At 59.0% G+C, this 14,959-nt stretch overlaps 1 protein-coding gene across 2 annotated transcripts in view; it reads right to left on the reverse strand.

The window, feature by feature from the left end:
* Positions 1-14,959, reverse strand: part of NPRL3 (NPR3 like, GATOR1 complex subunit) — a 32,242-nt gene that overhangs the window by 2,793 nt on the left and 14,490 nt on the right. For both annotated transcript variants that reach the window (XM_043915686.1, XM_043915687.1), the window contains exons 5-10: positions 13,039-13,192; positions 11,791-11,872; positions 6,140-6,277; positions 4,930-5,086; positions 1,366-1,472; positions 844-973 (exon numbers count right to left, since the gene is read on the reverse strand). In XM_043915686.1, the coding sequence (XP_043771621.1) occupies positions 844-973; positions 1,366-1,472; positions 4,930-5,086; positions 6,140-6,277; positions 11,791-11,872; positions 13,039-13,192 (768 nt within the window). The remainder of the gene's footprint in view (positions 1-843; positions 974-1,365; positions 1,473-4,929; positions 5,087-6,139; positions 6,278-11,790; positions 11,873-13,038; positions 13,193-14,959) is intronic.

Here is a 14,959-nt window from a genome sequence, read left to right on the forward strand (position 1 = left end):
GATGGTGACTGACACGGTCCCTTCTCTGCACTCACAACTTCAGGAGGAAAGGGCTGCTTTTAAGGACTGGGTTCGCCTACCAGCCCCGGCACTTGTTACAATTCGCTTTGAAGACAAAGCCTTGGAAACACCAGCCCATCTCTGCCGTCTGTCCCACCTGGCTCTCTCCTGTCCCACCTGGCTCTCTCCCCGGGCCCCAGGGCGCAGGCTGGAGTGGGGGAGGGGCGAGGCCTGGCTCTGGGACCCAGGCCGCACTCAGTCCTGCTGCAAACACACAACTCGCTGGCTCGTTCCCCACGCCTCGCCCCTCCCTGGTGGCCACCACGCCACACCCACACCCCTGCCAGCCCCTCACCACCCTGACCCAGACCCAGGCCCGTCCTGTCCAGGCCCCACACGTGAAAATCCTGGGGGTCTGTGAGCTCAGACTTATACCCACAGACCCCGTGGCCACCGGGACCCTGGCAAGCAGGAGAGGGAGTGGGAGGGCAGGGCCCAGGCTCAGCAAAACAAAACCCTGTGTCCCCGATTCTAGGACCCCCAGGTGGCTCTGTCGTCCTAGGAGTGGTCACGATCTCCTGCCCACTGACCTCTTAGCTCCACCGTGACCCTGAGAACTGCCTGCCACGGGCAGACAGGGCTCCGTGCGCACAGGGACTGGCACTGCCCAAGTGTCAGCAGACAGCCTAGCCAGCAGTCGGCTCCTGGCAGGGCAGGTACCACCTACGCCGCAAGCACCGCCCCCAACCCAGGCTCCGGGCGCAGCAACTCTGCGGGCCTGGGATCAATCGGGGACCAAAGCCAAGTGGCTGGTCCCTGGGTCCCCCAGCTCCCAAGACTCACCTCCTGCACAGGGGGGGCCAGGGGGTTCCTGAATTCTGACAAGGAGACAGGCAAGGAGAACTTTGCAAGGACAGATGGCAGGTCGTGAGATGGAAATTGGCGTGAGAACTGCTCGGCGAGCGGGGAATACCTGGGGATGGGGTGAGGATCCCTGAGCTCGAGAGGCCTCCCCTCGGTCAGGCATCTGCGTCCTCGCCTCGAGCCCGCGCTGGGCAGAAGGGGGCCCAGTGCAGTGAGGGGGCCAGAAGGGTGAAGTGAGGACAGAGCCCAGATGCCTTCCCCACACCGCAGCCCCTGTGAGCCTCCACGTCAGGACCCAGGCTCCTGACCTCCCAGCAGGCACCCTGTTGGGGCCCACTGGCCAGCAGGCGTGGGCAGGCGCAGACCTTTCCCAGAGGCTGCAAGTGCAGAGCAGCAGGGGCCTGGGTGGCGCTGGAGGAGCGGGACCAGGCCAGAACTGGGACACGGTCCTGGCTGAGCTGGAAGCACCACCTGGGGGCCCTGGCAGCCAGAGGGACTCACAGACACACGCTGGCGTTGGGAGACAGCATGTAGACATTGTTCTCACACAGCGGGTAGATGACGATGGCCTTGCCCCAGTACACCAGGTGGGCTGCAAGCTGGAAAACCTGCAGGGAGGGGGCGGAGGACAGTGCTGGGAGGCCGACCCTTCCACCACCGGTCCCTGAGCTGTCCCGGCTGGCACGGGCACGGACGCCTGGGGCAGCCAGGACGAGGTCAACGCAGCTGCACGAGGATCTTGGCTGCTCCTCCTGGCAGAGGCCGGCCCCTAGCCCACCAGGACAGTGGATAAGGGGTCGCTGCACCCACCCCCACCCCTCACTCATCCCTGGAGAACCTCCCTCTGTCCTGCTGCCCTGGGCTCTCAAGACATCAGGATGGCCCACAGACAGACCACAGCGCCAGGAGGGAGGGCCAGGGTGAGACCACGGCACTGGGCAGTGCTCACCCTGACCACCACAGCCAAGTGCCTGCGGGCACAGCGCCAAAACACCCCCATCTCGTCTCAGCAAACACCTCCAGTGACCCCAACTCAAACACAAAGGATGTTTCAGTCCCACTGCTGACCCTCCCTCTCACCCCAAGTCCCAGTGACAGTGGCTTTAAAGGAAACAGGCTCACTTCCCCTCCGTCTCTGCCACCAACTTCACCCAGCGGGTCCACATCCCCTCTCCCTGCAGCCAGAGCACCCACTCAAGGCTAGAAACCTGAAATTGGGGGCACTGGGCTGGAGTCAGGCTGTTGGCAGGGACACTGATCTTTGCCTCCAAGATACAAGCTGCTCTTCCTGGCGTGAGGTGAGGTGAGACCATGCCTCCCACCTTGGCCTCCGTGGTCACCTCTTCTGCAGGTCACCTCCTGCCTCCTCTTCTGTAGTCAAAGCCTCTCCACCTGCCTCCCTTTCACGAGGGCCCACCCAGATCATCCAGGATTATTGCCCCATCTCAAGAGTGTTAATTCCATCTGCAAAGTCCCACATAAGGAAAGTCCCACTCACATTAGGATGCAGAGGTCTAGGAGGCCACTGTTCACAAGTAATGTAAGTATAATCCTAATTTTGTTATTCAAAGATTATGTGTTAACGTGTATAAAGAAGAGTTGGAGGAATCTACTGTGGTTACTGCTGAGATATGGGATTGTGGACACTTACTCTGTGTGTATAATTTGTGTGATATTTGAACTTTTATAAGAAAGAATATATTAGTTTCAGCATGACACAAACCTTCCAATCACCTGATGACACTCACACCTGAGGCTGACATTCTCTGACATCCGTGCAGGGGCTCCAGCCGGGCTCGCCAGCCTCCCACCATGGGGCCCCTGCGGGGCCGCTTGCTGAAGGAAGCAGCAGTGCCAGGGGCCAGCACAGTCCACCCCCGGGGCTGGGCCCTGCGTGACCACACCAGCGGCAAACCCCGATCCGCACCAGGTTCAGTGTAGAGGGGCGAGGAAGTGGACGGCAAGGGGCCCCATGGCAAGGCCACGGCCAGGGAGAGACAGAAGGGACATCATCAGAGCTCTGTGTGGGGCAACGGTGGCCAGGGGGAGGCGCGTCCACACAGGCCCCTGTCGGGCAGCCGCAGGAGCAGAGAGGGCCCCTCAGAGCTACACACACACAACATCTGCCCTCAGCAGCACCGGTCAGGACGCCGCGCAACGCTGCACACACCGCGGCCAGCGCCTCCGAGGCTTGTGTCTCCTGGGTGCTAGGAAGGCAGTCCAGGACCCCATGTGAGACACCAGGCACAGGTCAATAAACATTCACACATGGGGTGGACACAGCTCAGGGGGTAAAGATGGGGGAAGGATTCTAGACAACAGAATCCCAAAAGGCTGCTTTGGGGGGAAAATGGCATGAGAGTCGGGCCTGGTGAACAAGCTCCCCTACTGTACTAATGTTCCCATCTCCATGGAAAATTCTTAAAGAGATGGGAATTCTTAAAGAGTAGGTCAAGAAGCAACGGTTAGAGTCAGACATGGAACAAGGGACTGGTTCAAAACTGGGAAAGGAGTACATCAAGGCTGTATATTGTCACCCTGCTTATTTATTGATGTCTAGAGTACATCATGCGAAATGCCAGGCTGGATGAAGGACAAGCTGGAATCAAGATTGTGGGAGAAAAATCAATAACCTGAGATATGTAGATAATACCACCCTAATGGCAGAAAGCCAAGAGGAACTAAAGGGCCTCTTGATGAGGGTGAGAGGAAAGTGGAAAAAGCTGGCTTAAAACTCAACATTAAAAAAACTAAGATCATGGCATCCAGTCCTATCATTTCATAGCAAACAGATGGGGAAAATGTGGGAAAAGTACAGATTTTATTTTCCCTGGCTAGAAAATCACTCTGGACAATGACTGCAGCCATAAATTAAAAGACGTTTGCTCCTTGAAAGGAAAGTTATGACAAACCTAGATAGCATATTAAAAAGCAGAGGCATCACTTTGCCAACAAAGGTCCATATAGTCAAAGTTACGGTTTTTCCAGTAGTCATGTGCAGATGTGAGAATTGGGCCATAATGGCTGAGCACCAAAGAATTGATGCTTTCGAACTGTGGTGCTGGAGAAGACTGTTGAGAGTCCCTTGGACTGCAAGGAGATCCAACCAGTCAATCCTAAAGAAAATCAACCCTGAATGTTCATTGGAAGGACTGATGCTGAAGCTCCAATACTTTGACCAAGTGATGCGAAGAGCCAATTCATTGGAAAAGACGCTGATGCTGGGAAAAATTGAAGGCAAAAGGAGAAGGGGATGACAGAAGATGAGATGGTTGGATGGCATCATTGACTTGATGGCCATGAATTTGAGCAAACTCCGGGAGATAGTGGAGGACAAAGGCGTGTTGCCGTCCACGGGGTTGCTAAGAGTTGGACATGACTCAGCGACCGAACAACAACAATGAATGTGCTGAGGAGCAAAGACCGCGGGCCCCCTGGAGGTGCCTCACAGGGCCCTGAGAAAGCTCTGTCCCAGCTTCCGCAGGAGCCGTGGCCCCTGGCCCGGGCTCCGCTGCCCCCTGGTGGCCACGTGCTGCCCCATTCCAGACCCAGGGTCCCCCTCAGGCTGTCACTGGAGGCGCCCCCTGCCCCAGCCTCCAGCTTCTTCCTACGCTTTTCCTCACTCTAAGCCCTGCCCACTGTTCCACCAGATCTATGGCCAAAGAGGAGGGGCCGCCATCTGATCAGAAAGGGCAGCCCCCAGGCACGTGACTCGGCAGGAGATGGCCCCTCGCACAGAACACAGGCCCGCACGCCACAGGGTGTGGTCCTGCTCTGCACGCTCCCACAGGGGCCAAGTCTGGTCACCCGGCACCATGAAGGCCTCACTCCTCTCTGCCACAGCCCAGCACCCCCACCACAATACAGACACTCAGAAGGAAGTCAGGCCTACAGCCCAGAGGCCAGTCTGACTCCAGATCCATCACTGTGGCAGGCCGTGCAGCGGCTATCAGCTGGACTAATGGCCCTCGGGAAGCAGCTTGAGGTGCCTCCTGTGACACGTCCAGCCGCCCCCCACTGCCCATCCTACCCACCTAGGGTATCTCCCCAGGCCCCCAGAGGTACCTGCAGCAAGGCCAGGTCTGCGTCCTGGGCCAGCTGCTGCAGGTTCTTCACAGCGGACGTGGTCTTGATCACGCGCACCAGGGCCGGGGAGCAATCAAGGGGGAGCTCACTCAGCAGGGACTTCTCATCACTGAGCAGCAGCAGGGCGTGGTACGGGCTGCAGGGAAGAGAAACAGTCAGCGGGACAAGCAGCCCAGGACTCTCGGGGTGGGCACCTGGAGAAGAGGCCGCAGGAGGAACTGGAAGACAGGGTTGTGCCCTGAGGCCTTTAAAAACCTGCGAGGATCACTGCTGCCAGCAGAAAGAACCGCAGGAGCCCTGATGACCCAGCTCCATCCCACTTCTGGGACTGCCTGCAAACACGGGCTGACTGAGAAATGAGTCAGCCCTTCCCAAAGAAACAGTCCCAAATAGGGCTTTCCTGGTGGCTCAGATGGTAAGGAATCCGTCTGCAATGCAGGAGACCTGAGTTTGATCCCTGGGTCGGGAAGATCCCCTGGAGAAGGGCATGGCAACCCACTCTAGTATTCTTGCCTGGAGAATCCCACGGACAGGGGAGCCTGGTGGGCGAAAGTCCGTGGGGTTGCAAAGCACAGCACACAACACATGGGAAAAGCGAAAGCCCCACCTCAGACTATGAACAGAACTACTAGACACAACGCTGGGAAGGAAGCCCAGGAGGAAGGGCACGGACAGGCGGGGGCCTGGGTGAGGGAGGAAGACAGTGCTCTGCTTTCTGTCATCGAAACATCTGCTGTTCCATGCCCAGATCTCTTTTTCTGGTTAAAAGACATTTAAGGAGACAGAGAACTTGGTGGGGGAGGGGAAGGCAGAAGACTGGGCTCTGTGGTTTCCTTGCAGGAAATCAGTGAAATGGACAAACAGATCCCACAAGTTCTGGTTCAAGCAGAGACCCCGGGAGTAACACCGTAAAGACACAGCCCTCTGAGGGTCAGGCTCTCTGCTGGCCATGAGGCATGGCCCACAGCCCTGCCCAGGCCCCAGGCTGGGGCTGCAGCACAAAGCCCCGCTCGGCCAGGTGGTGCCGAGAGGCTCTGGGGGTGAGCTGGGGATGGTGGTCACTCCTGGACAAAACTGGACACAAAAACATATGTTTACAAAGAGCAGAGCCCCACCCGCCAGTTTCTGTGGCAGGAAGAGGACCCACAGGAGAGAAGGGCCGGCGGGCGGGCGTGGGGCTGGCACTCACCGGATGGCCTTCAGGCTGCGCTCAATGGCCTCTGGCGGGATAAGGCTGCTGGCCGCGTAGTGGATCTTGTGGGGCAGGCAGAAGCTCACCTCCAGCCAGCTGTTGACATGGAGCCGCACCACGCCAGACGTGCACAAGCTGCAGAGAGAGGGCCCCCAGCCTTGCACACGCGACCACACCTTGCACACCCACCTGAGGGCACCTCCGCCCAGCCCACAAGTACACTGCAGGGAGGCTTCCCGGACAAGAAAGCATCCTACCCCATACCTCAGTAGGGTTAAGAGAAGAAAATGAAGTATTAGGAACACACACAAAAGTTGCCTTTCTGGCCAGCCTTGGAATCTGCAGTCCAACCAGAGGCAAGGGATCAGGGAAGTCTCTCAGATCTCTGCCCTGGAGGCTCAATGCACCTGGGCGTCCCAGGGCTTCCTCTGCACATGGTGGGCGGCTGGGCAGGGCAGGGCCCGTCACCAAAAGGGAGAGATGAGCGGATGAGGAAGGGGGAGCAGTGGAGGGGAGGGGGAGGGAAGGGTGGCGGTGCTGGCCCCCAGACATCCCAAGGGAGGAGCCCGCCCCTGCAGATGCCTCAGCCCTGCAGGAGCTCCACAGCCAGCAGCCACGCCAGCCCCCGCTCGGGCCTTTGGCACCTGTCTCCCCAACCTTGCTCAGGCCAAACACAGCGACTCTGTGTCTGACTCTAAAGTGCACACCTGCTCCACTCTGGCCCCCTCGGTCCGCCCTCCCTACGCAGACCCCCAGGGGTCCCACCTCAGCAGTCCCAGCTAAGACCCCAAAGTGCCAGAGCCCTGTGGGGCCTGCCCACTCTTGCCGACCCTGTGTCCTCCCACTGGAGAGTCCAGCGGGACAGGCCGCCCTGCTGCTCTCCAAGCTCGTGGACTTGCCCTGGCCAGACGCTCTCCCTCGGGCACCAGGGCTCCTCCCTGCCTACAGGTCTTAACTCAAGGCCCACCTTCTCAGTTGGGGGAGCCCCAAGCCGGCCCTGGCCCCGGCCCTGCGGGTGGCTCCGAGTTCCCATCTGTCCTGCGCACGGGACAGCAGCAGGCCCTCCTGTCCACGGTCATTGCTGTTTCGCAACCAGAATTCACAAGATGCGGTGCTTACCGCACGGCCAGCAACAGGCGGGGACACTGAGAGCACTTCCCGCCTGGAGGGAGGAGAAGGCCTGAGAATGAGACCCTCTGGGCCGCCATCTCTCAGGAACACAGCTGAGGCCCTGACCCGGCCCAGGTGCCGGGCAGAGAAGGAGCAACTGCTAGAGCAGAGGAGGGCGTGGGGCCTGTGCCCACTGCCCGGCCCCCTTCCTGCCACGCTCCAGCCTGCGCTGCTGGCACTCAGGCCTTGGGGCTCTCAGGCACAGACTCAGGCGTCTGGGTGCTAGAGGCAGCCGTGGCCCCCACCCCGCATCCACAGGCTGTTCTTACAGTCCCCACAGCCCTGCCCAGAGAGCTGTGCGGAATCCACGGGCAGCAGTTTCAAATGTAAAAATCAATCCTTGTCGTCTCCAGTAGGGAACGGGCACCAGGGAGAGGAACCACGGCAAGAACACGGAGCACGCCTGTGACCTCAGCTGCCCCCAGGACTCCTGCCAGCCCCAGCGTTGCTCCCTCCTGTGCTGCGGCCGGGGCACCTGGAGGACCGGGCCCTCTCCTGGGGCTTCCCTGTCCCCAGCCGTCCTCCTTGAAGGATGAGAGAGGGCCTCAGGCCCCCAGCTGCAGGGGGGCCACAAGCTGTGGCTGAGTTCACGTCACACCTGCTCAGAAAGGCAGTGGACTCAGAACCAAGGTCTTCCTATCTCTGAGCTCCCCTCTAGGACATGGCACAAGGTAGCTGCTGCAACACCAGAGTCACAGGAAACACTGAGATTCCTCTTTTCAAATGTAGCTAAGTGGGCTCCTCCAGGAGCCTGGCGATGCCGTGTGCAAGCTGCTGAGCCACCGGGTGCAGGAGGAGGCCCCAGGCACTGGTTCAGGCTCTTGGTGCACAATTTACAGTCTGCATCTGGGGGATCCCACTCAGCCGTGCCAGGAAAGACACAGGGAATTGTAAACAAACTATGTGAACACAAGAAGCCGGAGAGAGTGGTGAGAAAAGGGACGCGGAGGGGGGGCAGGGGTAGGTGTGGCCTGGGGCCTCATGGGGATCAGCAGAGGTGCCAATCTGGTACCAGGCAGACAAGCCGTCAAGGCCTGTGCAGCATCCTGGGGTCCCAGTCGATGGGGTCACAAAGAGTTGGACAGGACCGCGCGACTGAGCACTGGCAGGGTAGAGGCTGGGCCCGAAAAGGGTCCTGAGCAGCTCGTCCTTGTATCCTCAGGGCAGCCAACGGTTTGGTGGGGACACTGAGGAAAACACTGTGCCCGTGTGAGGCTTATCTGGCCCCTCACACGGATAAGGCCACACCACACACTGGACTGCAGCTCTGAGACCCCGCCCCGCCTGCGACATGAGATAGATGCCCCCCCAGAGCCCGAGACCCAAGGAGATCACACTGGCCTTTCAACAAGCTCTTATCTTTCACATCCCAGACGCCACAGGATGCAAGCTCATCCCCCACCTCATATCTCAGCATCCGAATTTCAGTCCCTAATCTAACGTCCTCCTGTGGGCTTGCACCAGTCACCCTTCTCCCTGCCCAGACCAGAGACCTCTGAAGCCAGCCCTGCACCCTCTGGTCCCAAACACAACACACAGAGGGACAACACTGCACATGACCCAAGAGGATAGGTGGGCTCCTAAAAGCCAACACGGAACTTTCCAACACAGGTGTACTTTGTGGAAAGGACTGAAATTCCTAGGATATTTGTGGGCAAGTCTGTGGGCCCAGCCCTGCCCTGGACAGGCAGCGATGAGCAGGGCAGAGTCCCCAGCACCCCCAGCACTGCCCATAGGCCAGGAATTGCTTGGCAAACACTTCTTCAAGCCCCACCACGGGATCCACATGCTGAGCACAGACGGCCAGGGGCCATCCCCAACCGCGGGGGATGCTGTCGCTGAAGTCACCAAGCTACACGGGGAGACACAGGTGCTGGGCAAGCAGCGGTGGGCTCCGCGGCTCACAGCAGCAGAGGTCCCGGCGCACAGGGCCTCCAGGCCACACCACACGCTGGACTGCAGTCAGAGCACTCGATCCAGAACGCCCCTGTGCAAAGTCCCAGCCCAGCCTCAAACCTCCACCAGACCTCAGCTTCAGGCCTCTTGCTTCTGCTCTGAGAAAGCCCTTCCCGGGGCCTGCCGGCAAGCTTCCACCAAGAAAGGTCTGCATGCTCCCTACCACCTGCCTTCCTGCCCCTCGGTGCAGCCCACCCTGCAGGAGCAGGGTGGGCCAGTCCAGACCCTCACAGTGTTCCTGCTGGGTCAGAGCTGCTGTTGTCAACAGGCAGGGGACAGGGGAGGACACGGATGGCCTGGCATTCCAAGGGGAGAAGCACTGGGCGGGACCCAGGACTCAAGAGTGGGGCCTGGAAACAGGGTGGGGGTCGTCTGGGTTCAGGACGGAGGCAAAGGGCTGAATGGGGGACCCAGGAGCTGCTCTTGCTGAAGTGCTGACTCCTGTCCTTGGAACTGCTGCCACTAGAGGGCACCAGGCTACCCCAGCTCCGGGCTCGGCCGGTCCAGCAGACCGCAAAAGCAGCAGTCAACTCTCGAGGGCCCAGTTCCCTTCAGCATCCCAACACAGTTCAAGCCTAAGAATTCACAGCTCATTGTTTGCTCAGAAACATACAGTCTGGCTCTGGATTGCTTTTTACTATAAGCCCACACTGGCCTGGATCTACCGTGCAGTTTCAAGGGACGCTGCTCTGATGTCCTCTGATACCCAGAGCTCATCAAAATAGACACGGAAACAGCAGCCACACCGTGCATCCCCGAGGACAGCTCTCCCTCCCACCTAAAGGCACCTGCGCCCCCAGGAGGAAACAGGGCCAGAGCAGAGCGTTCACAGAGAAGGGAACAGGGGTACGCCACAGGTGAAGACATGCACACCTGCGTTCATATCGGCTGAGCTGGGACACCATCCGCCACCCATCGTGGTTGGCAGAACCCAAAAGCTCACAAGACCCTGTGTGCCAAATTCAGCTGCTGCTGACAGGTGGGCAGATGCAGCCACAGAGGGAAGTACCTCCATGACATAAATACCTGGCTGAGTAGCCACTTAGGCATTTCTCTCAGGGATGCACGGCCACCCGCAAAAAAAAACACACACGGCTAAGCTGCATGTCCTTCAGCAGCAAAAGCTGGAGCCCATGAAGCCCCAGGGAGGCGGCAGGCAGCTGGGCAGCAGAGAAGGCAGTCCTTATTTACCAACAGACAGATGTCTGAGTTGCACACGGAGGTGAGAGGTACAGGGCAGCCGCACAGGCGGCATGCGCCGGGCTCACCCTCCCGTGCTCCGTGCCGTGACGGGCACACAGCATGGAGCCACCTGTCACGTCCTGCCACCGGCACAGGACCTGGCGAGGGTCTCGGGGGAAAGCAGCTCAGTGTCTGACTTTCAGACCTGACAGAGAGGAGACCTCCTCAAAGGCTTAAGCTAAATAAAAAAGGGCAGTTACCAAAACATCATGGTGATTATCACTGCACATGGGATTACAGACGGTTTTATTTTCTTTATACTTCCGTGTGTCTATAATAAATACATAATATTGGTGAAATCAGAAAAAAAATTAACATTAAAAAAAAAGGAGGGGGGAATTCTCTGGCAGCCCAGTGGTTAGGACTCCACGCTTCCACTGCAGGAGGCCTGGGTTCAATCCCTGGTCGGGGAATTAAGCTATCACAAGCCCCACCGTGGGGGCAAAAAAAAGAAGAGAATTCATGGGGAAAAAGAAAACTTACATGGAAAAAGGAAAGGATGTGGACAAACCACCATCTCCGAGGGTGCGCTGGCCACAGCTCTCAGGTCAAGCCCGCCTCCAGCAGGGAACACGGTCTCCTGGATGGAGGAGGGCGGGGCAGGGAGGGCGTAGGGCAGGGAAGCTGGCGGCAAAGGGATGTGAGGGGGGAGTGCCCCTCACACCCCCCGTCCAGCAACACGCAGGTCCCCCAGCCCCGAGAGGCCCCAGGTGAGCCCGCTGGCCAGGTGCAGAACAGAAGCTGCCAGCCAGCGGCACTCAGGCAGACGGCCCCTGACCCCCACTCCCCACCTAGGACTGGGGTCCCGCAGACCCAGGGCTAGGGAACAGTGGTCAAAGCCCCATGGACACACTTTACAAAGAAGAGTCCCTTGCTTGTCCACACGTAAGAGCTGGTGCTGAGCTGGGGTTCCCGCCACGTCTCCACTGCCTGCTGCCCCACACACTCAGTGTCCCAAGTCCCCAAGACCCTAGAGCTAGTGGTGGGGAGCAGGGCCAACCCAGCCCGAGACCCCGAGCCTCAGTCTCCTCCTGGGTGCGGGGGCCACAGTGACCTCGCCTGAAGAAGGCGGGCCTGGAGCGCGGTATGCGCTGTGCTGTCAGCGTCACCCTGCCTTCTAGGCCCACACACAGCTTTTTTCAGGTCCATTTTCTAGTCAGAGCAAGGTCTGGAGGTGCCGTCCCAGTCAGGCACCTTCCCGCCCTCCCTCCCATCTCAGGCAGAGCGGGGAAACGGCACCCGCCTTGCGGAGGCCCTGGGCAGCAGGCCACTCGTCTTACCTGTCGTAAGCGTCCTTGAGGTCCCTGGCCAGCTTGCACTTGGGCAGGATGTGATGGAATGGGGACTGAGGCCCGTCATTTGCTGCAAGAATTGCAACACAGGGGACTCAGAGCCTGCATAGCACAGAGCTCACACAGGCCAGATGGCAAGTTTAGGCTAAGAAGAACTTTAAGTGACTGTTTCCCCTGTAGCTCAGTCGGTAAAGACTCTGCCTGCAGTGCAGGAGACCCAGGTTCGATCCCTGCATTGGGAAGATCCCCTGGAGAAGGAAATGGCAACCCACGCTAGTATCCTTGCCTGGAAAATCTCATGGACAGAGGAGCCTGGTGGGCTGCAGTCCATGGGGTCACAGAGTCAGGCACAACTGAGCGACTAACACTTAACACACCAAACATCAGGACGTCGCCTGCTAGTCTGCTCCACCGTCTGCATACAGTGTCTGGATTTCCCCTGACCGCTGGCCCCACCTGACTCTGCAGATACAGGCCTCATGTAACATCTAATAAAAAATATATGTACTTACAGTGAACTTTTAAAAATTCTGGTGAAAAAGTCACAAACTCTAAAGAATGTTTTTAAAAGATAAAACTTTTGGATTATTATTATTAATAGTACATAACTGGGGAAAATAAATACATACACATTTGGACAACTGTCAAACATCAAAAACAAACTTTTCCAAGTGGCACATTCACGTGTACTTTTACTTATAGCTAAAATTAGCCCAAGTTCACTGGCAAATGTAGTCCTGGTTTTCTCTTCTGCTATGGAGATGCTGACCTGAGAAGACAGAGGTGCAAAGCCTGTGACAGAGGTGGGCATCTCTCAGCTCTGAAATGCTGACAGTGCACCAAAGCCTCAAGCGGATCTATCAGCAGGTATTACTTTTAATAACTGGCCAGCTGACAGCTCAATTGGGCTCCTCGTCAATTCTGCTGAAAGCAAAGAAGTGGCCTCCTTCCAGCTCGATGCTGCCCTTCCGCATGCCCCCACCCCAGGGAGACTGCCCAGCAGGACCAGGGTGGTATCTGACCTGCGGGAAGAGCCATCATGCGGGGGTCTGGGGGGAGGGGGACATTTTGGGCTGGGGACCCACTCCCGGAGCATCAGTTCGGGAGCCTGGGTCTCGCTGTGACCTTCGAGGGTCTTGCTGTGCACCCAGGGCATGCTCAGTCCAGCACAGAGCCCACCAGCTTCCACATCAAGGCCTAAGGGCCCCGGCCTGGAGAAGCCGCCGGCGCGCTCACCGTCAGCCATGGCGGACACCTCGTCCTGCAGCGCCAGGATCAGCTTGGCCTCCCGCGTGAGGTACTGGCAGCGGCGCTCCTCGTGCTGCAGCACGGTGGCGATGCGGCGGGAGAGAGTGTGCAGACAGCTGATCACCGACGGGTCCGCGTGGGCCTGCAGGGCACCCAGGAGGACACGCAGCATCGCTGAGACCGTGAAAGAGCCCTCTCTGGGTGTCCCGTCCCGGGTCCCCTCGAGGGCCTCTGCCAGCAATGCTGGTCTGCTCACGTTCCACGGTGGGCATGGAGCTGCTGCCCACACGGCAGCACAGACAGCCCTGTGGCGTCCCCAGTGGGGAGGGACAGGCATGCAGGCGCTTCTAACAAGTCAGAGAGGGTCCCGTACTCAGGGCCCCAGGCCAGCGTGTCCAGGGAGGCGGGGGATGTTCAGCAATGCACTCCAGGCCTGGCAGGGGCAGCCCAGTGACACAATGGAAGGCCCAGACCCCGCCACCACGTGCAGGGGGACCCAAGGTCACAGGCTCCCGTCTGAGGAAGAACAAGGGCCCCTCCCTCACCCATCAGCCCACAGGTCAAGTGCTCAGAGTGAGCCTAGGGAGAGCAGAGCCCCCGCGGTGTCTACGGTCTCCAGGGAGTGGCTGTGCACTGGTCTGCAAGGGACCAGCTGTGTGAGAGCTCAGTCACAGTCGTACAAGTAACAACAGGGACGGAGCGTGAGGCACAGCATTAGGCCCACTGCGCAGTGAAGACCTCTGTCCTCAGAGGAAGCGCTCTTCCTGAGAGCTGGCCAACAGGTCAGCAGGCACCAGGCCCCTGCACATCCCTCTGCACCCCTCTGCTAATTCTGGCACCTATCGGGGGCCACAGCCAGGCCAGGCCTGTGCACCCGCCCAGGCCAAAGGTGGGGCAGGCAGCTGTGAGGTCTGTGAAGATGCTCCCAGAGCTGATAACTGCCCGCCGTGACTCAGCGCCCCAGGAGCCGACAGGGAGGCTGAGTCATCTCGGGGTGGAGGTGGGAGGAGGGGGACAAATGGTGGCCCCGATTAGAGCCTCCACTTGGCCTCCCCTCCTGTTTATCTGCAGGCACGGCCCTCAGCAAAGGTCCACAGCCAGGCTCCTGGGCCAAACCTTGACCTAGACAAAGTAAACACCTTCATCACCTGGAGCTGGAGACACTCTAGCTCCTAGCAGATCCACATTCACAAGCAGAACTCACCCGTGGCAGCACACCTGTGCGGGGAGGGAAGGGCTGAGGGCTAGGTCCACACCGCAACCCCCTGCAGACTGCAGCCCTCCCCACATCCAGGAGGGCCCCTCAAGGGTCCCCGGAAGGTCATGGGATAGAAGGTCTGGGTTAAGTGTGTACACAAGTGCCTCAAATCAAAATGTTTTGCCTTAGGTTTTAGAAAAATATGTGTAAAAGTCCTCCCAGCAAAGCAGAGAGAGGAGAGTGACCTGGGCACATGGTTACTCCCTGACCCCCCAGCACACACCTACTGGCTGGGGCAAGACAGTGCCTCAAGTCGGGTGCCCAGGGCCGCTCACTCACACCCCTGGACGAGGCCCACACGTACGAGTGTGCCTAGGTGTCCCGACTGGCTGCAAGGCCGGGCCTGGTTCCAGGTGTCTGGAGAGCCCCAGCAACATGGGGTACACCAAGAAGGTGACCACCGAGGAGGCGCTGGCCCCGAGTGGAGCGCTGAGAAACACGCCCTTCCCTGTAGACATGATGTGAAGCAGCATGACGCACAGGGCATTGCCGGTGAGACTGTCTCACCCCTGGAACTCCCACCAAACACAGACAGGCCCTCAGAGCAGATGTACAGTTGGCAGGAGACACAGAGACTGTCTGCACAGAAGCGGGCCTGACTGTGGATCTGTCCACAGGGTAAAGGAGAGAGAGCTCTAGATGGAGAGGAGG

The sequence above is a fragment of the Cervus elaphus genome, chromosome 10 (assembly GCF_910594005.1).
Source record: "Cervus elaphus chromosome 10, mCerEla1.1, whole genome shotgun sequence".
NCBI classification, from domain to species: Eukaryota; Metazoa; Chordata; class Mammalia; order Artiodactyla; family Cervidae; genus Cervus; species Cervus elaphus.